The sequence below is a fragment of the Pelophylax lessonae genome (assembly GCF_965119305.1).
Source record: "Pelophylax lessonae genome assembly, chromosome: 8".
NCBI classification, from domain to species: domain Eukaryota; kingdom Metazoa; phylum Chordata; class Amphibia; order Anura; family Ranidae; genus Pelophylax; species Pelophylax lessonae.
Genome location: NC_138775.1, coordinates 235,414,135 through 235,434,252, shown reverse-complemented (window position 1 = coordinate 235,434,252; position 20,118 = coordinate 235,414,135). Strand labels below are relative to the sequence as shown.

At 43.2% G+C, this 20,118-nt stretch overlaps 1 protein-coding gene across 5 annotated transcripts in view; it reads left to right on the top strand.

Annotated features, from left to right (window-relative positions):
- RC3H1 (ring finger and CCCH-type domains 1) overlaps positions 1 to 20,118 on the top strand; it is a 141,777-nt gene that overhangs the window by 44,635 nt on the left and 77,024 nt on the right. For all 5 annotated transcript variants that reach the window (XM_082266624.1, XM_082266626.1, XM_082266625.1 and 2 more), the window contains exon 2: positions 12,527 to 12,911. In XM_082266624.1, coding sequence (XP_082122750.1) covers positions 12,681 to 12,911 — 231 coding nt within the window. In that variant the 5' untranslated portion in view covers positions 12,527 to 12,680. The remainder of the gene's footprint in view (positions 1 to 12,526; positions 12,912 to 20,118) is intronic.

The following is a 20,118-nucleotide window of genomic DNA, read 5'->3' as shown; positions in this document are numbered from 1 at the left end:
ATATTTCTCTTTAGTTCATTGTCGGACACAGCTCTATAGCTTCTTGACCCTTGGGTTATGCTGCCCCCTACAGGAGTAGGACACTAGGGGAAAAAAACGTTGGACTAAGCCTATAGGGCAGTCCCAGGAGGTATACTCCCACTTCCTGCTATAGGTCTTCAGTTTTTTTTCTCCCTAGTCAGGACCTAGTTCCTTGTTGGGATCCCTAGTCCTGGCATTTTTTTTTTCCTTTTTAAACTGAATTTATTTTCTTTGAGAACTACAATCACTTTGGTTCCTGTGAGAACTACAATCAACTGCCGGACTGGGTGACGCACTGGATATCCTAGATCCTTACGGTCTTCCAGTCTGGCCAGTTCGGCAGCCGTGTTTCTGAAATTCAGCGGCCATGTTTTTGGTTTCAACATAGACGTGCATTGGCGGCCATTTTCCTGTAGTCGGAGACAGTGCTGAGGCTGTGGGGGCTTCTAGTGTCAGGTCAGCTTTTCCTCTTTCCTGCAGTGTGGCAGATCGTTTTGGCGCTTTCCAGCAGAGCGGTTGAGTCTCTGGGGTACACTATCCTTCCTTGCTGTATACAGGGCCGCAGATGCGCTGCTTCTTGTAGTGCCACAGCGGTGCACAGAGGGAGGGGGCTCCCGTGTTACGTTTTCTTTTTTCTTCAAAAAAAAAAAAATTATCTTTTGCTGACCAGCGGTTCTGCTTAACCCTTGTCATGGAGCCTTGGGAGCTTGTTTCACCACCCGATCCACTCCTGGAAGCTGCAGGACCCTCTGGGTTTGCAGTCTGCCCTGGCAGCCATGACGGCAGCCCTGCAGTCACTAGTAGCCAAAGTAAATATTGCCCTGCAAAGGAGTCCTGGCAAGAAGAGCCCCCCACCTTCCCCTGTATCCTCTGCTTCCTCAGATTCCGAGGTGCATTTGGCCGCTGCAAACGAGAGTCAGCCCACTGGGTCTGCGTCCACGCACGCTGTGTACTCTAATAGTGAGGATGAGTCCTTCTCTGCAAAGCGCTGGTGGTGGCCCTGATTGTATCAGTGCGGGAAACTTTAAAGTTGGAGGACTCAGCTGCTTCTGAGTTGGCAACGCCGGTGTGATTCGGCACCTGAAAATCTTCCAATGTGAATTAGGTTTTTCCCTTTTCCAGCCTATTTTGACGAGATTTTCACTAGTCAGTGGGTTTCCCCGAAATGCATGTTGGTATACCGAAAACATTTTGCTAGAAGATATCCCTTTGAGGAGTTTCTTCTGAAGAAACTGACGGTTCCAGCGTTGGTGGACTCTCAGGTTTCCAGGCTGAATAAGACCACACTTTTGCCGGTGGAAGGTCCCCTGTCTTTTAAGGACCCTGTGGACAAAAGACTGGCTCGTTCAATTTTAAGACCAGTGTTTGCCGTTACCTTGATATTCCAGACCTTAACGGAATGGGCTAAGGTTTTGCGCCTGGAACTGGAGGGGAGTCGACATCCTCCTGAGCTGGCAGATCAGTTGATTCAAGGGTTACAGTATATTTGTTGATGCTTCCCTGGATGCAGCTGACCAGGCTTCTAAAAAGGTACTGATCTTCCTTTTGTTTAGGTGACCATTTGTTCAGTGCTTCTATAGAAGAGATCATTAAGGGCCTTAAGGGAGGCAAGAGTACTTTGCTTCCACAGGCTGCTAATGGCAAGGAACCTCGCCGTAAGAGGGGGGTCCCTTATTTTCGGCTCACAAGTGGTCCTTTCATCCATCTCGATTGCAGGAAAAGCGCTTGAGATCCACCCGTAACTTTGTGGCAGGCTCCAAGAGACCCTGGAATGGTAAGTACAATGTGGGCGCATCTGGTTCCGCAGACAAGCCTTCCCCAGCCTGAAGGAGCACCCTCACCCACATCTGGGGTGGGGGGGCGTCTTCGTCTTTTTCCAGAAATGGGTCCACGAACTGGTTCGGTTACAAGATCGAGTTTCCGCCCTTGCCTCCCGCAAGGCTCTTTCCTTCCAACTTACACCTGTCTCTAGAGCGGCTACAGGGCCTCTATGGAGCAGTGCAGGACCTGTTGGCACAAGGAGTTATTGTGCGGGTTTCACAGTCGGAACATTTCTAAGATTTTTATTCAAATCTGTTTGCAGTTCCCAGGAAACTGACCGACCGCAAATTGCACGAAAGATTCTTTGTATACAGCACCTTGCACTTTAGTCACGTTTCTATGGACTGTCACAAATAATATTTTAGCACGTATTCTTGCCACTTATTAATATTTTTTGCACGTATTCTTGCCATTTGTATATATTGTTTTTGTATTATATTGTATGGGTAATTGTTGCACCATATATTTGAGTTTATTGGAGTGATCCACACTCATTTATTTCCACTTACAGTATATCAATATTTATAATATTCACACCGTTGACTAACCCATTATTTAAGCTGTTCATTTAGTTAGAACAGGGTAGCGCAGTATTTCCCTATCTCACATATTCCCAGGAAGGAAGGCAAGGTTCGACCGATCTTGGATCTCAAGGCTCTGAACCGCTTTATGTGGGTTCAGAAATTTCAGATGGAGTCCATCCGCACAGAAGTAGCTTTCCTTCATTACGGGGATCTGATGGCTTCTATCGATCTCAAGGATGCTTACCTTCATATTCCAATATATGTCGGTCATCAGAGTTTTCTTTGTTTTGCTCTGGTGCCAGGAGCACTTTCAATTTGTGGCGTTACCCTTTAGTCTTGCTTCAGCTCCTTAAGTGTTCACAAAGGTTTTGGTCCCAGTGTTGGCCTTGTTACGGCAGAAGGGGATCGCGGTACAGGGTTTCCTGGATGATCTGCTTCTGCGTGCAGCGTCTTCTTCAGCTCTAGAAGCCGACTTGGAGGTTACAGTGCGAACTCTGCAGGAGTTCGGGTGGACACTGAATTTTCAGAAATCAGCACAGTCTCCATCCACAAAGCTGGACTACTTGGGTCTGACCAGCGTCTGCCCCGGGTGTTTCTTCCTCAGACGAAAACTACTGAAGCTACTGGAGGCTGTTAGACTCCTGTTGTCCAACCATCCATCGTCTTTCAGGACTTGCATGCAAGTACTGGGTCTGATGGTCTCCACCTTCGAGGCGGTTCCGTTTGCGCAGTTCCACACCAGACCTTTGCAAAGGGATATTCTGATCAAATGGAACAAGGATCCGCTGTCATTGGACAATCTGATCCTGTTGAGTCGGGTTTTGAGGGGAAAATTCCTTCTCCCCCCTGTATTGGACTGTAATCACCACGGATGTCAGCCTGTCTCCCCGCTCCTTTTCTGTGTCTCGACTGTTGGAGTTTCTACAATTGGGTGTAGATCAACGTTTGACTCTGGGCACCATCATGGGCCAGATTTTCACCTTAGCTATTTTTTTCCAAAGGCCGTTGGTGGCTAAGTCCTTGGCTCACACTTTTGTGCAGGGAGTTCGCCATCTGGCTCCTCCGGTGCAATCCCTGGTACCTCTGTGGGATCTCAATTTGGTTCTGTTGGTGCTTCAAAGGCCTCCCTTTGAAAATATTTGAGAAATTCCTCTGCTCACTCTGTCGCAGAAGGTGGCTTTCTTAGTAGCGATTATTTCCGCATGTCGGAGTTGGCTGCGTTGTCCTGTCGGTCACCTTACTTGGTGATTCATAGGGACAAAGTGGTGTTGCGACCCTGTCAGGCGTTCCTTGCTAAGGTTGTCTCTGGGTTTCATTTGAATGAGGACATTGTGTTACTGTCTCTATGTCCTAAGCCTAAACATCCTAAGGAAATTGCCTTATATTCCTTAGATGTGGTAAGAGCGATTTGGGTTTACCTGGTGGTGACTGAACCGATTAGGAAATCCAATTCTTTGTTCTTACGGATTGATCTCGTAGGGGCAGGCCGCATCTGCTGCCACCATTTCCAAGTGGATCAGGCAGACGGTGGTGCAGGCTTACTCCATTAAGGGTCAGGTTCCTCCTTTCCTTGTTAAAGCGCATTCTACAAAGGCTCTTAGTGCCTCATGCACCTTCTGTCATCAGGCGTCACTTTAAGTATGGCAAATTTTTCATAGGTATATTGAGCCAGCTTGGCCCAATGTAAGGCCCCTTACACACTTGTGTGACCCATAATTCGCACAATTTCAACTGGACTTGAAGCAATGCTTGTGTAAACTTGAGGTCTATGGACCTTTTAAAATGCATCAATGTCGAACCAAAGGAGTTCAGGGACTACTTTGAAGTCGCTTTGATTTGAAGTCGCACAGATATGAACGGTACTCATTGGAAATTATGGAGTACGACTTGTCATGTGACTTTTTTGCCCCAAGTTGCACAAGTGTGAAAGGGTCCCTAATATGTATGTGCCATATCTGAGGGATCTCTGTGGAACACAAATAGAATGGTTTTCTCAAATTTGACTGCAGAAACAAAAATACATTTTAATCAAAGCAGCGCAGTTTGCTTTTTTCTACTGCAGTGTTCTCCAAAGTTCCTTACAAAGAGCTAGTTTACTGCCCTTAAGACTTTTGGGGAGCTGGACTATGGCCATTGGGAGTAGAAAAGGTCCCAATGTCGGTGGGGAAAAAAACAATGCCGCATCATTGGTGTCAGTTGGAGGAATTGTGCCCTATCGCTGGTGTTGAGAGAAATTGTGCCCCATCATTTGGGGGAAATTATGCCCCATTGTTGGCATCCGTGGATGAAATAGTGCCCCAAGGTCTGGTTTAAGCAAGCAAAGGGCCTCATCTGGCCTGTGGGCCGCAGTTTGGAGACCACTGTTCTACATGTACCCCTTACTTGCATTGACAGTTTATTACTAAAGACAAACTAACACTTGAATATAAAGTAGGTTTATTATCGTCTCCAGATATAAAGATTTATTTCGAGGCTCCTTTAAAAAAAATCTTTATTTTCCGGTTTTCTGTAAAGTATTAAATGTTCTCTGATAATTTTGATGTGGAATACCCACGACAAAGTGCAGTACATATGAAACGATAGCTCAGGCCGTGTGCTGCTCAGCCAGTAACTTCTATATTTGGGGCCCCCACGTGCCACTCAGTGTCACTAGCACTCTATTCTTAACCATGTGTGAAGCGACCTTTACTACCCACGGGGTCATAAGTCTGTCTGTAGGCAAGTGTAGCCTTCTGCAGCTCCTTACTATTGAGCACTTCCTCATATGAGTAAGACTAAACACGTGAAACCTTTTTATTTATTCTTATCTTTTTCCGTGGTCTTCCTGTTTCTATGACTCATTTCGCAGACTGCAAATACAAAGTAGCATGAATGACATGGCCAAAACAAAAGGTGTTAATGTAGTAGGAAAATAGCACCTCCTCCCTCTACAAACCTGGACATTTGGATGTGGATGCTAGTGAGTCATCAATCTTATTTCACAAGCTAAATTGTAGGCAAGCTTGGGAGCACCTAATATCTAGGAAATTCCCCTGCAGTTTCTTAATGTTGTATAGCAGTTGAAACTAGACTTTGCATGAAATGGCAAGGTCTGTTTTTATTTTGCATCCCCCACCCATATTCAGAAAAGCCAGATGAAAGGAAAAAAATAAAATAAAATTAAAAAGAACACCCTTACTTTACAGCTAAGCATCTAGCAATCATGCCAAAGGGAGGGTGACTTCACTGAGTCTCTGGTTTCTGGATAAGCTGAGAAGCCCAAATCTTAACAAAAAGTTGTTTAGTGCTGGAGCAATGTCTTCTACATTTTGCTCTATACAAAGCTGCCAGGACTCATGGGAAAAGCTCAGTGGGGTTGCCATTGCCTACGGTGTCTGAAAGTACGGAAGTAAAGCGAGGAATTTTTTTTCCTTTTTTTTTTTTTTATTTTTTTTTTTTTTTTTCACTGGTGGAGCTGCAAAACAAGTGGACCTTGCATTTCCATGGTCCTCTTTAATATTCTTTATACATACAATAGTAATTTTTAAGCACATAAGCTATAACCACCACACCGAATTTGGTTTGGAGCAACATCAACTCTCATCTGCAAAGCCCTGTTCCCTATCCTAGAGAGTAAAGCCCCGTACACAGGTACCGATTGATGGCCTCACGATCGGCCGTCTTTTGTCCGGTGCTGTTTTGTTGGTTGAAAAGTGCTGAAGACAGCACACGAATTTTGTCGGCCAACAACAACAACCAACTGCAGAAGTGATGTCATGTTCTGGTCTACTTTTCGTGTGTTTTTTCTTCACTGAGCATGCTCAGTCTTGATCATCACATTTTTGTTGGCCGAAATCTGTACTGACTGACGAACAATCGGCCGTTCTTTGTTGGCCAACAAAAATTTTAAAGCCTGCACACCAGATTTTGTTCGGCCGAAAAGTCGCAGTCGGTTGTCGGAAGCATCATACTAACAAGCCGACAATCAGCCGATCGGACGTTGGCCGAATATTTACGGCCGACAATCGGTACCTGTGTACAGGGCTTTAAGCTAATTTCTACAGAGAAAGTAAATATCTATCTTGAGCATGTGCTAATTCACCGGCTTTGTACTTACCCATGGTTCATTACCTTAGGTGAGGTTGGAGATGAGATTTAGAAATACCCCTATGGCCCATGTCTCATTAGCAATTGTAGCAGCCTAAAGTGGTTGTGAATGCTTAATTTTTTTTCCCCCTAAAATAATAAACATGTTATACTTACTAGCACAGTGCAATGGTTTTCCACAGCGTGACCCTGAACCTCTTCTGCGCTCCCCTGCCAGCACTGTCTGCTCCTCTTCTTCAGTGTCTGCCCCCATAGCAAGCTCTGCCCTATGTTAACACATGCGGGTGTGCTCCTGAGCTGGGCTGTGTGTGTCCACAGACACAGCACAGCTCCTTATAGGATTTGATTGACAGCAGCAAGAGCCAATGGCTCCTGCTGCTGCCTCTGTGTCCTGCGAGGAGAGGAAGAGAGGAGAGCACCACTGCCAGTGGGCACTGCGCTAATAGAGATATGACTCGGGTAAGTATGTGGGGTGGGGGAGATAGTGATAACTACTGGGACATATTTTTACTTTGGAATGCATTAAAGCGGTAGTAAACCGCAGCTTAGAAAAAAAAAAAAAATCCCCTGCAAGGCAAAGCCATTATATGCTAGTATGCATGACTTCCCTTGAAATGGAGCCCTCCAACGGTGTACTGTCACCGCTGACAGGGCTTCCATCTTCCTTCCGGGTTTGGCTACATGAGTGGCCGGGGGCTGCACTGACATGATTCCCACATGCACGCGGGAGCCCTTGGCTGCGGCATGCAGCTCTGAAGGTCCAGCACGGTATGGCGGACCTTTAGATCACAAGCACCGGCGGTGATGTCATCGGTTGAATTCAGTGTAAATATCTCCTAAACACTGCATTTTTAGAAGATATTTACTGTACCTACAGGTAGCCCTATTATAGGCTTACCTGTAGGTACAGCTTTAAAAACTTTTTTTTTTTTTTCACCCTAAAGTGGTAGTAAACTATTTTTTGCCTTTAGAACCACTTTAAAGTGGAACTTCCTCCAAAATCCCTATTTACTTTATCCATTCATGTCTCCAGGCTTTTGCTAGCTGAGAAAAAAAAATGCCCATGAAGATTCCTGGGTTAGGACATCCATCCAAACCAATAAATATAATATACCTTCCTATTTGTTAATGCTAACAGCACAAGGATTAAAAAAAAAAAAAAGTGTTGAGAGAGTTTTTAGATTCGCTTTAAGAGTTGCACACACTGAACTTACCTTCTACTATGGCATCCTTCTATGAGATTCTGCTGAATTCCTGACAGTCAGGACCAGACTTTCATTAGAGAAGGTGACAGTTGCATTTGGTAATTCTGCCGCTGTCAATAATTGGCATTATCATCTGTGTGACATTGTTCTAATAACTGAGGTATTAGCATTGTAGTCCTATTGTGTTCAGAAGTCTATTTGGGTTGAATATTTAAATGATACTGTATAAGTGATGCTGCATCGGGCAATTGAAAGCAAGCAACACAGGGTAGTACCTACATCATGCTTATTTGTTCTTATTGCAGGTTTGTTTTGAGATGAAATGTAATGTGGATCTCTGCATTAAGTATCTATATGTATAATCAGTGACTAGTAATGGGATTGCCAAACTGATGAGATCACAGCAGCATAGCTTGCACATTAACTTGCACAGTAAAGTTGTGTAACACAATGTAGTCAGTGCTTTATCATAAAACATACTGTTCATATGGTAAATATTCTTAAAAACCAATAAAACCAACTTTGCATTGGTTGTGTGAAAGACCAAACTTTCATCTGCCTTTTAGTAGAAACATCCACTTAAGTCTCCGGCCCACTTCATCCTCCTAAGTGTTTTCACACACTCTAATTTACATCTTAGATAGAGGTAACCACAGAACCACCTCTCATAATATTGCTGTTGGTAGTTGTGTGGTTTTATTATAGTGATTACAACAACAACATTTTAGGTGTTTAGAGCTACAAGGCTGTCCTAATTCCAGGCCACTAAGTGCCTTCTAATACCTTTTATTGATGATTAGCCTGGAGATCAGGAAAATTGGGCTATTAGCAGCCGTGTAAAACAAGGATCTGATGAGAGTACAGAGGGTGGGATTCTAGCTTAGCTAACAAAGATATTGTTAAGCCTACAGTACCTTTTTAGCTTTATGGTTCTTTTGGCAGCTGATTTACTTGCATTATTGTCCTAGGAGGCATGTAGTGATGTGGTATTTATAATACAGACGGGCCCCCGGGTTAAAAACATCTGACTTAAAAACAACTACTACTTACAAACGGCGAGTGACAACAGGAAGTGAGGAAAAATCTAGCCCTAAGAAGGGAAATTCATTCCTGTAAGAGTGCTCATGAGAAAAAGGTGTCTCCACTGAGTGTCGATCCACACTAGCACGACTTGTCAGCCTGACAAGTCGCGCTCCCTCGCGGTGCATTGACCGCTACAGGACCCGTTCTAATAGGAGCGACAGAAGTCGCTCCGACTTAGAAAAAGGGTCCTGTACTACTTCTGGGCGACCTCGGAGCGACTTGCATAGACTTCCATTATGTGAAGTCCATGCAAGTCGCTCCAAAGTCATGGTGCATGGCAATGCACAAGTCGCCCCCGAAGTAGTACAGAGTCGTGTCACCTTAGGCTGCATTCACACTTGAGCGTAGCGTTTTCGCGCGTTTTTTTACCGTGATTTTTACCACAATTTTACCGCTATTTTTTTCAGGCGTTTTTTGGAGGCAGGCATTGACATCTATCAAAAACGCTGGTAATCAGCCCAAAAAGAAGCTCATGTACTTTTTTCAGCTACAGGCATTTTGCAAAACGCTCAGATGTGAACAGGGGCCATTTAACCGGTTGCCGACCGCCGCACGACTATATACTGCGGCGGTCAGCCCCGGCCAGGCAGAGTGACGTATCGGTACGTCACTCGCCTGTCACTGACTTGCGAGCCTATTGCGGGCGGGCGCGGCTCGTTCACAGACAAGTCAGTGCGTGTGACCGGCGGACTCGCGATCGCTCCTGTGAAGGGAGAAAGACAGAGCGGCTTGTGTAAACAAGCTGCCTGTCAGTTCTCCCTGTGTAAAGTGAAGATCTGTCCGTTCTACTATGTAGAACTGTTGATCTTTGCTTTTACACCAATAGGAATGTCCCTGCACAGTTAGAATCACGCCCCTAGGACACACTTAACCCCTCCCTGTCCAATAAAGTTAACCCCTTCCCTGCCAGTGTCATTTTTGCAGTAACAGTGCATATGTATAGCACTGATTACTGCAGTAATGTCACTGGTACCCCCAAAAGTGTCAAAAATGTCAGTCAAGGGTCCGATCTGTCCGCCGCAATGTCGCAGTACCGAAAAAAAAATCGCAGATCGCCGCCATTACGCGTTAAAAAAAAAAACACCAAAAATGACAAAAATCTTTCCCTTTGTTAGTAAACGCGATACTTTTGCGCAAACCAATCAAATTACGCTTTTTGCGATTTTTTTTTTTTTTTTTTTTACCAAACATGGGTAGCATAAAACAAATTGGCCGAAAAATGTTACATTTTGATTTTTACTTTTTTTTTTGGGGGAATTTCATATAAAAAAAATGTGAAAAATATTGTTATTTTTGCAAAATTTACGCTCTTTTTTTGTTTATAGCGCGTGATCAAAAAATCGCACAGGTGATCAAATACCACCAAAAGAAAGCTCTGTTTGTGGGAAAAAAAGGACGTCAAATTCATTTAGGTACAGCGTCGCACGACCGCGCAATTGTCCGTTAAAGTCACGCAGTAAAAAATCGCAAAAAAAACCCTGGTCCTTTAGCAGCCAAATCCTCCGGGGCTTAAGTGGTTAAATGAATGGGGTTTTACTTGTTGGGCATTTTGGAACGTTTTTTTTTTTTTGAGCGTTTTTGGAGCTGAAAAACGCTCAAAAAACACCCAGGTGTGAATGGAGCCTTAGTGTGAACCGACTCTGTCCCCGTTCACACTGAGGCGACCTGGTCGCCTCACAGGTCGCCGTAGGTCGCCTTCCATAGGGAAGCTGCGGACCCCTTTCTAATAGGAGCGACACAAGTCGCTCCGACTTAGAAAAAGGGTCCGGAGCTTCTTTGGGGCGATCTGGAGGCGACCGCCATAGACTTCAATGTTATGAAGTCAGTGGCGGCCGCTCCGAGGTCGCGGCGCGCTGCTCGGAGGTCGCAGTGCGAAGTAGCGTCGCTTGTATGTGAACGGGGCTTTCAGCTTCACCACTAATGCTTGTTTCCACAACAACCCAAAATTTTCAAAATACAGTTGTCACAGGGAAAGAAAGTGAAGTGAAATCTTCTGAACGGTACAGACAGCAAAACAAAGGTACATGGGTGGTAACCCTTCCCTATGCTATTTAAAAAACTTAAAAATGACTCCCTTGGCCAGAGATAAACTTAAACTTAAAAAAATGTACCTGTTCCGACTTACAAACAAATTTGACTTAAGAACAAACCTACAGACCCTATCTTATTTGCAACCCGGGGACTGCCTGTAAATGGATTTCGATTTATATATATATTTATATATATATATATATATATATATATATATATATATATATATATGTGTGTGTGTGTGTGTTTTTGCAAGAAAGATTTGTGAAATAATGCAGTTAGTGACCTGAATACAAAAATGCATTCCTTCAACTCTGGAAAACTACTTTTGTATGAGAATTAAGTCTCAGTTGTGCTACTTGATATGTTGGAACAAACTATACAGAATTGAGTATATGATGTCTGTTTATAAAACAGAAATGCTGTGATTCTCAGGATCACGGCTGATCTCTCGTATGTACTAGTTTATGTAGCTGACATGAGGAGCAGAAAACATGTTCTCTGCTTCTCATCACAGCACACAACCGTTCTGTCCCAAACGGACAGTTTATAAAAATGAGATCTGAAGCTCTCACTGACCGTTACCCTGAAATATCTCCATCCCAGATTCTTCAGCTCAGAGGTGGAGAATCTGGGAGAGAAGAGAGGAAGAAGACTTCTTTCTTCCTATATATCAGCACCATTGGGTTAAAATTTATAAACTGTGTGTATGTATGCGTGTGCGCATATATATATATATATAATATAATTTATTTATTTTAGGTGGAGGTTTACTTACTTATTGTCTATACATGTCATTACATGTTCTTTTTAGTATCGGTTTCACTTTCTAAACTGGGTGTCACTGTAGGATCCCACAAGATTAGAGGCAGCCCACCCACTTTTACACTGATCTCAGCTGTTTTCAGAGGAAAAACTTCTGTTTTCCCTCTGAGAACTGAAGTTCTGCGCTTCATAAACAGGGTGCCAGAGGAGAAAATTGTCTTTTTGTGAACTGTGAGAAAGTTTCATAAATGTACACCTATGTGTAAGTAAATTGGGCACAATCGAGTCAATAAAAATGTACATTTAAACTAAATGTCAGTGTTTTTTTTTCATTGCCGTTCTTCCCCCCCCCCCTAATTTGTATATTGTACCTGGTTAATTTCATTTGTTCAAGTTTAGTTTCTAAACACCACTGGATACAGCATTTAGCCCTCTTTAACCGTAGCGTATTTAACCTTGCTATAAACTTTGAAAAGCTGCAAGCAGTGGGGCTGGACGCGTCCCCTTTGCTTCCTGGGCACACTAAAACATTAGGATTGAACACACAGGCTGGATGCTTCATTTGTAAGGGGCCCAGGTGTAACCAGATAAAGCTCTTAGAGTTATAGGAAAGAATGTTATTTTTAACCAAAAATAAAGTGTGCTTTACTTTTTTTTTTAGTTTTTTTTTTTTTACTAAGCTCAAAAAACAGTAGTCCATGTTGGAAATATCTGTCACTACTGTGTGCTGTGGTGATGTTTGGGCAGGTGGGAGGAACCAACGCATTAGCAGTGGACCAGGCAGCTGACACACATGGAAATGTCAGATATGAAGAAGTCCTCTGCAAGACAGCAAAAATCAGAGGAATTAGCAGTTTGAATGCTGTAATAGGTTATATATGGAGAACACAGCTCTGTCGGTATAAACTATACAAGAGTTTTTTTTATCATACTTTTTCCTTGGTCGGTCATTTTTGATTAATCATATTCTTTTTAATTTTTCTCTTTTAGGTCACATCTTCCACTATGTGCTGACTGTCTGTATTTACAGAAGATATATAAGAAAGACAAACTTTATTTTGGAAAGGTTTTTTGATTCCAGTGGAATCTGTGCTTAAGCTCCCTACCCTTTGCTTTGCAAGCTCCTATTTTCAAGTGGGACAACATGCCTGTACAAGCTCCACAATGGACCGACTTCCTGTCCTGCCCTATTTGCACACAGACTTTCGACGAAACCATCCGGAAGCCCATCAGCCTGGGTTGTGGGCACACTGTCTGCAAGATGTGCCTGAACAAGCTTCACCGCAAGGCTTGTCCATTTGACCAGACCACCATAAACACAGACATTGAACTGCTGCCTGTCAACTCTGCCTTGCTGCAGCTGGTGGGAGCTCAGGTGAGTACATCTTAATTTTGTGATTCAGTTGATCAGACTTGTCACCAGCCACCAGAGTATTGCATTCTTTATATTCTCTTAAATGGATCTGTCAAGTCGCACAAATTAGTAGGGGGCATATATTAGCCTTTTTGTGTGTAAAAATATCTTAGTTGCCACTACTGGATTGAGCTTGTTTTGAGTACTTTGTATGACCTAAAACCCAGTTTACTTGGTTTCTGCCCGTCATGAAATTTGTGGATCTTTCTAGTAAATATAAACTACAGAGTTTGTTTGTTAGGCTTGCAGTGAGATGATGTCAGTTACAGGTCCAGGAAGAAGAGTCTTCTATATATATATATATATATATATATATATATATATATATATATATATATATATATATATATATATATATGTGTGTGTGTAATATATACAGTTGTGCTCATAAGTTTACATACCCTGGCAGAATTTATGATTTCTTGGCCATTTTTCCGAGAATATAAATAACACAAATACTTTTCTTTCACTCATGGTTAGTGTTTGGCTGAAGCCATTAATTATCAACCAACTGTTTTTACTCTTTTTAAATCACAATGACAACAGAAACTACCCAAATGACCCTGATCAAAAGTTTACATACCCTGGTAATTTTGGCATGATAACATGCACACAAGTTGACATTCAGGCTCGGTTCACACTATTGCGATGCGGGAAGGCTGCGAATTCGCAGCCTTCCCGCATCGCACACGCACCCCCGGCAGTTCACACTGCCATATGCGATCCGCTGGGGGTGTCAATGTAATCTTAACGACACCCCCAGTTTGATCGCATATCGCAGTGCGATCGTGCAGTTCGCACAGGATCGGATCGCACAAGTGTGAACCACTGTGCGATCCGATCCTGATGCGGCAGCAAAAATGCCTCCTGTGCGTCTTTGCTGCGGGTGCGGTGCGAATTTAGCCATACAAACTGTATGGCTAAACTCGCACCGCACAGCTGATCGCATGTCATGTCGGAGCAGTGCGCTCCGACATGACATGCGAACCCGGCACACGCAGAAGTGTGAACCGGCTCAAAGGGGTTTGAATGGCTATTAAAGGTAACCATCCTCACCTGTGATCTGTTTGCTTGTAATTGGTGTGTGTATAAAAGGTCAATGAGTTTCTGGACTCCTGACAGACCCTTGCATCTTTCATCCAGTGCTGCACTAAAGTTTCTGGATTCTGAGTTATGGGGAAAGCAAAAGAATTGTCAAAGGATCTGTGGGAAAAGGTAGTTGAACTGTATCAACAGGAAAGGGATATAAAAATATATCCAAAGAATTGAGAATGCCAATCAGCAGTGTTCAAACTCTAATCAAGAAGTGGAAAATGAGGGGTTCTGTTAAAACGAAACCACTATCGGGCAGACCAACTAAAATTTCAGCCACAACTGCCAGGAAAATTGTTCTGGATGCAAAGAAAAACCCACAAATAACTTCAGGACAAATACAGGACTCTCTGAAAACTCGTGGTGTGGCCGTTTCAAGATGCACAATAAGGAGGCACTTGAAGAAAGATGGGCTGCATGGTTGAGTCGCCAGAATTAAGCCATTACTACGCAAATGCCACAAAGTATCCCGCTTACAATACGCCAAACAGCACAGAGACAAGCCTCAAACCTTCTGCCACAGTCATTTGGAGTGATGAGATCAAAATTTAGCTTTTTGGCCACAACCATAAATGCTACATTTGGAGAGGAGTCAATAAGGCCTATGATGATAGGTACACCATTCCTACTATGAAACACAGAGGTGGATCGCTGATGTTTTGGGGATGTGTGAGCTACAAAGGCACAGGAAATTTGGTCAGAATTGATGGCAAGATGAATGCAGTATGTTATCAAAAATATACTGGAGGAAAATTTGCATTCATCAGCCCGGAAGCTGCGCATGGGACATACTTGGACTTTCCAACATGACAATGATCCTAAACACAATGCCAAGTTGACCTGTCATTGGCTACAGCAGAATAAAGTGAAGGTTCTGGAGTGGCAATCTGTCTCCTGACCTCAATATCATTGAGCCACTCTGGGGAGATCTCAAACGTGCAATTCATGCAAGACAGCCCAAGAATTTACAGGAACTGGAGGCTTTTTGCCAGGAAGAATGGGCATCTTTACCATCTGAGAAGATAAAATGCCGCCTCCACAAATACCACAAAGGACTTCAAACTGTCATTGATGTTAAATGGGGCAATACACGGTATTAAGAACTGGGGTATGTAAACTTTTGATCAGGGGAATTTGGGTAGTTTCTGTTGTCATTATGATTTAAAAAGAGTAAACACAGTTGATTGATAATAAATGGCTTCAGTCAAACGCTAACCATGAGTGAAAGAGAAGTTTTTGTGTTATCATTCATATTCTCTGAAAAATGGCCAAGAAATCATACGTTCTGCCAGGGTATGTAAACTTATGTGCACAACTGTGTGTGTATGCATGTGTATGTGTGTGTGTATATATATATATATATATATATATATATATATATATATATATATATGAGAGAGAGAAATTGCTTTTAAAGGGTAAGTTCACCTGTACATAAAATCTGTGAGGTGAACTTACATGGTCACCCCTTCCCCGTTCCCGCTACAGACGTCCCCCGATCACCCTCTTTGACACATTTGGTTGCCACTTCACCGGTCTGGTCCAGTGTTAGTTCACCTTGCAGATTTTTTTGGAAGGTGATCTTAAACTTTAGGACATTTGCGTGCTGTAATAGGATTAAAGGTTCACTGAACTCATTTTTATTTTTTGCCATCAGTCTAAAATGGTAAGTAAACCACGGCTCTGTGGTTAACGCCCCCTGTCGGCTGACATCACAGTTGTTCCAGGTTCTGGAAGGTTACCAAAAATATTGTCAGGATCCACCTGGATTCCTGACCAGTGGAGCTCGCTCAGCCTCCTCCTACTCCATACTGTTGGAGGGGCTGAGCACAGAGAGGTGACTGACAGTCCCCGCTCTTTGCTCAGAGCGGACTAAGAAATGAAGGGAAGTGTCTCATTTAAACTGTATTAATGGCCAAAAGTAAATAAACTTATAAGAGATATGGACAGTTTACTTGATTGCTGGAGTTATTAAATCTATGTGGTTTTATTTTGTACCAAATGGAAAATTGATTGTTGTGGCCAGCACAGACACACAGGACTTATTGAGTTTTTTTTTTTTTATATATATCAGCGAAATGAACATTGCACCCGAGAATGCATTAAATACTGCTGCATTTATTTTTGTGCATCATTCAAATATTCCATATTGAGCCAAGCCTTGGTTTATATTTACCTTTGCTTTCCATAAATACCTATGATTGGGCAGTTAAAAATTACTTAGCCACCTCCTTAGATGAGATACAGTTTAGCAGTGATCTGTATGAGGAAGGATGTCTCCTGAGTTTTCTGTGGATTAATCACCCATGAAACTGTAATTTGTATGTTTGCGGCCTGGAATACAGCCTTGTCACTGGGAGGGCAGGCCTTCCTAGGTTTTAATGAGTTATCTTGACTCATGGCACTGTAAGTGGCTTCAACTACTAGTTTTTTTTTTTTTAATTGGTGCACAAAATCTGAAAAGTCTGTAAACTATTTTAATCCGCTAAATATGAAATCTTTCATATCTAAAGCTTACAGCCTGAAATTTAGGGGATCCCTGGCACAAGGGGAAGTAAAGGTATATGCAGACAACTCTAGGTGCCTGCTGTGCAAAAGCAAAACTTTTACATTGCCAACTACATATGTGCAGGGGTTTTCTTGCTTGCCCATCAGCTATATTCCTCGCTTCCTGAGCGGAATCAGTCTGTTTGAGGGACTAATTGAAAGCTGTGAAAGAGGCACTGAGCAGCAAAATCTTTCACATAAAGTCACTTAGTGCATTGCACTTTTAATTTTTTTTTGTATTTATTTTTGTTAGAACTTTATTGATATGACAAAAGTGGATTTTTATTAGGCTTAATGTACTCTGCAATTTTGGGATGTGTTGGTTTCTCATGCTACCCACTGCACTGGAAAAAAAAAATACTACATGCAATACTTTTTTTTTTTTTTTTCCTTCCTCCAAGTGCAGCACCGCAATGCAGTGGTGTAAATTTATATCATAGGAATTGAGGCAGATTGCCTTAGCTTTGCGCTGGGGCTGCACTAAGAAACGCTGCTCAACGCATTTTAGTGCAAATAGTGTAAATGAGGGCTAAGGATCCATTCACACCGAGGGCGGGTTTGAAATCGTACGAGTTCTGCTGAACTTGCACAAATTCAAACCTGCATTACAGTCCGACTACGGGGGCGATTTCAAAGACATCTGTGCTGGTTCATGCACAGATGCCTATTGAAATCGCCCCCAAAAGTAGTGCAGGAACTAAACTACTTTTGGGAATCAGTGCAGCGCCACAAAATCGTTTCCGGTATGAACGGGGGCTAAAGGCTTTCCCCTATGTGCGGAGATGTGTGATTTCCCCCCCCCCCCCCCCCCCCCGAACCTGATCAGTTCAGGTTTCTGCAAGTACACATACACAGTTGTGGGAGCGGGGCAGCCCATCCATGTTTGGCCACCAGCGTGCATGCTAAAACAGATCATTTTAGTGGGTGGACTGGTGTGAACAAGCTCTTATCAGCCATCCACTTTTTTTGATTACCTGAAAATTGGTTGGAACTGGCTGGTACCATTAAAAAAAGATCACTTAAAATCTCAGTTTGAGGTATGTTTTTTTTTTTTTTTTTTTATGCACATAATTATCACCTCACCCTTATCCTGACTGTAACTCTCTACCTTGGTCCTGGCTCCCATGTAGCTTTGACTGTACCACATCCCAAAACAAAGCTGTCCCATGTTTCTTTGTGTATGATCAGAGTACAACTAAGGTGGTCAGCAGAATTTGTGATGTAACATTAGCATGCTAGAATCCGATCTCAAATCTAAGGTTGTGCTTGAAAAAACTTGCCACCATCCTTTTTAGAACATTTAACCATTTTTGGTGTATTTCCATTTTAAAGTCTAGTTTTATATTGTTGTCACTGCATAACACTTGACTTTATTGCAATGCCAAAGTTTATACTGTTTTTTTAACATTGTAAGATGTTGATTAATATATGCCACATGACTTCTTGTGCAGTAGGCACAGTTGGTTTAGCTGCTTGGACAGTGTGTTGAGATATAGAATTAAACTGAAAAAAATGTTAAGTCATACTGACACATATGCAGGTAAATTCTGTGAAATTACTTGACCGTTCTGGAATTAGTAATAGATAAGGGTTCAACAGATGTGTTGCTTTGTAGTTTGCTGCATTTGGTTATCCAAAATCCAGTCATTGAATCATCTGGAGGGCAAACTGTGGCCCTCCAGATGTTGCAGAACTACAAGTCCCACGAGGCATTGCAAGACTCTGCCAGCCACAAGCATGACAACCAGAGTCAGAGGCATGATGGCATGATGGGACTTGCAACAGCTGGAGCACCACAGTTTGCATATCCCTGCTTTAGACCTATGCATAGCTGTTCATGTTGAAAATTCCCAGATGCTGCACATTTTGTGGACATTGTTGGCCTGCCATTCTTTTTTCATGCCAATTGAATGAAGATCTTCAAAATTGCATGGCTGTGCCTGTGAAATCACAAAATATACAGCATACTTCATCAATTGCATCTGCATCTGGTAGTGTGTCCTAAGATGAGAGAACTACACCAACTATTTAGGAGAAACGTCTTATGTTGTAAAGGTTTTCACTGTAACAGTAGGGATGGGCTTAGACTTATTCGGATCCTAGTCCCAACCCACCTGAGCAATCCCGCTAGGAAGCTGTCATTGCAAACTGCCACCGACCCACAGCTGCACATACACACGCTGCTCATGATTTGCGGTGTGCAGTGACAGCTTCCTGGCAGGATTTATCTGGTGGTTTTTAACTAGGATCTGAACACACAAGAGCCCATCCCTATAATACAGATATTAAAGCCCTAGGTTGGCCGCGACATAGCCTCACTTGACAGGTCCTGTGAGTTAAGTCTCGCGAGGATGCATATGACCTGGCCTCGGCCTGAGTCACAGCGTTTATCCTGGCCGACAGCACCCACATTACGATGGAGCAGTGGTCTTTCCGGAGCGGTGCCCTCCCTGTTCCTTGTATGGCAAGTAGCTGTCCCCTCTCTAATCCTGGAGAGTTTGGGTGGACGTGGGCCCCACCCTGTGACTGTGGGACCCCCCGGGACCCTCCCCCCCCCCCCCCCCAGCTCCTCTAAAATTTTGCTGGTCACCGTGGGACCATCAGGGCATCATGCCTGTGCATCTGTGTCACGACGGCAGCCTCCTTTTTAAGGGGGCTTTCTCCTATTAGGGATGCACCGAAATTTCGGCCACCGAAATTATCGGCCGAAAATGAGCCTATCCCATTTCGGCTGATAGGTTAACAATACCGAAATTAATATGGCCGCCGTGAGGAAGGAGGAGGGCGCAGCACAGGTTTTAAAAGTCCCGCCTCTGGCCGGCAGCCCGCCTCTCAATGACGTCCCTACTACTACGATGTGTGCATGAATGAAGTGACATACCAGGCGGGAGGGCAGGCGAGCGGCCGCTAATAGATATAACTATGTGAGAGCTTTCACTTCACTGTCAGCGGGACTGTGTGTGAATGAACTGACCTGACACCGGGCGGGGGGAGCGGCCGCTAATAACTATAAATATGTGAGCCTTCACTTCCCTGTCAGGCATGTATCTCCGCTGACAGGGAGGTGAAGCGCTCACATAGTTATAGTTATTAGCGGCCGCCCCCCCCCCCCCCCCCCGCCCGGTGTCAGGTCAGTTCATTCACACACAGTCCCTCTGACAGGGAAGTGAAGTGAAGGATCTGTAAGAATATTTAATAATAAATATCTTGCGCTCGTACTTAATTATGTCAGAATATTTATACTGCTCTGAATATAGCAGTGTATTTATTTATGGTTAGTAAGCAAAGATCTGTGAAAAAGGAGAGTCTTCACCTATTGCCATAAATCAATGTCGTGAATTCTTTTTAATTGATTAATTTCTTTTTAAAAGCATATACCAATCTTAGTGAGTACAGTCTACAGCGTGGAATATATATAAAAATATTTATTCTCAAGACATGCAAACACAATATATGATCAAACAAGAAGTGACACAAAAAGATAACTCTACAACAAAAATACTAACTTCAAATAATCAATGCAATGTGA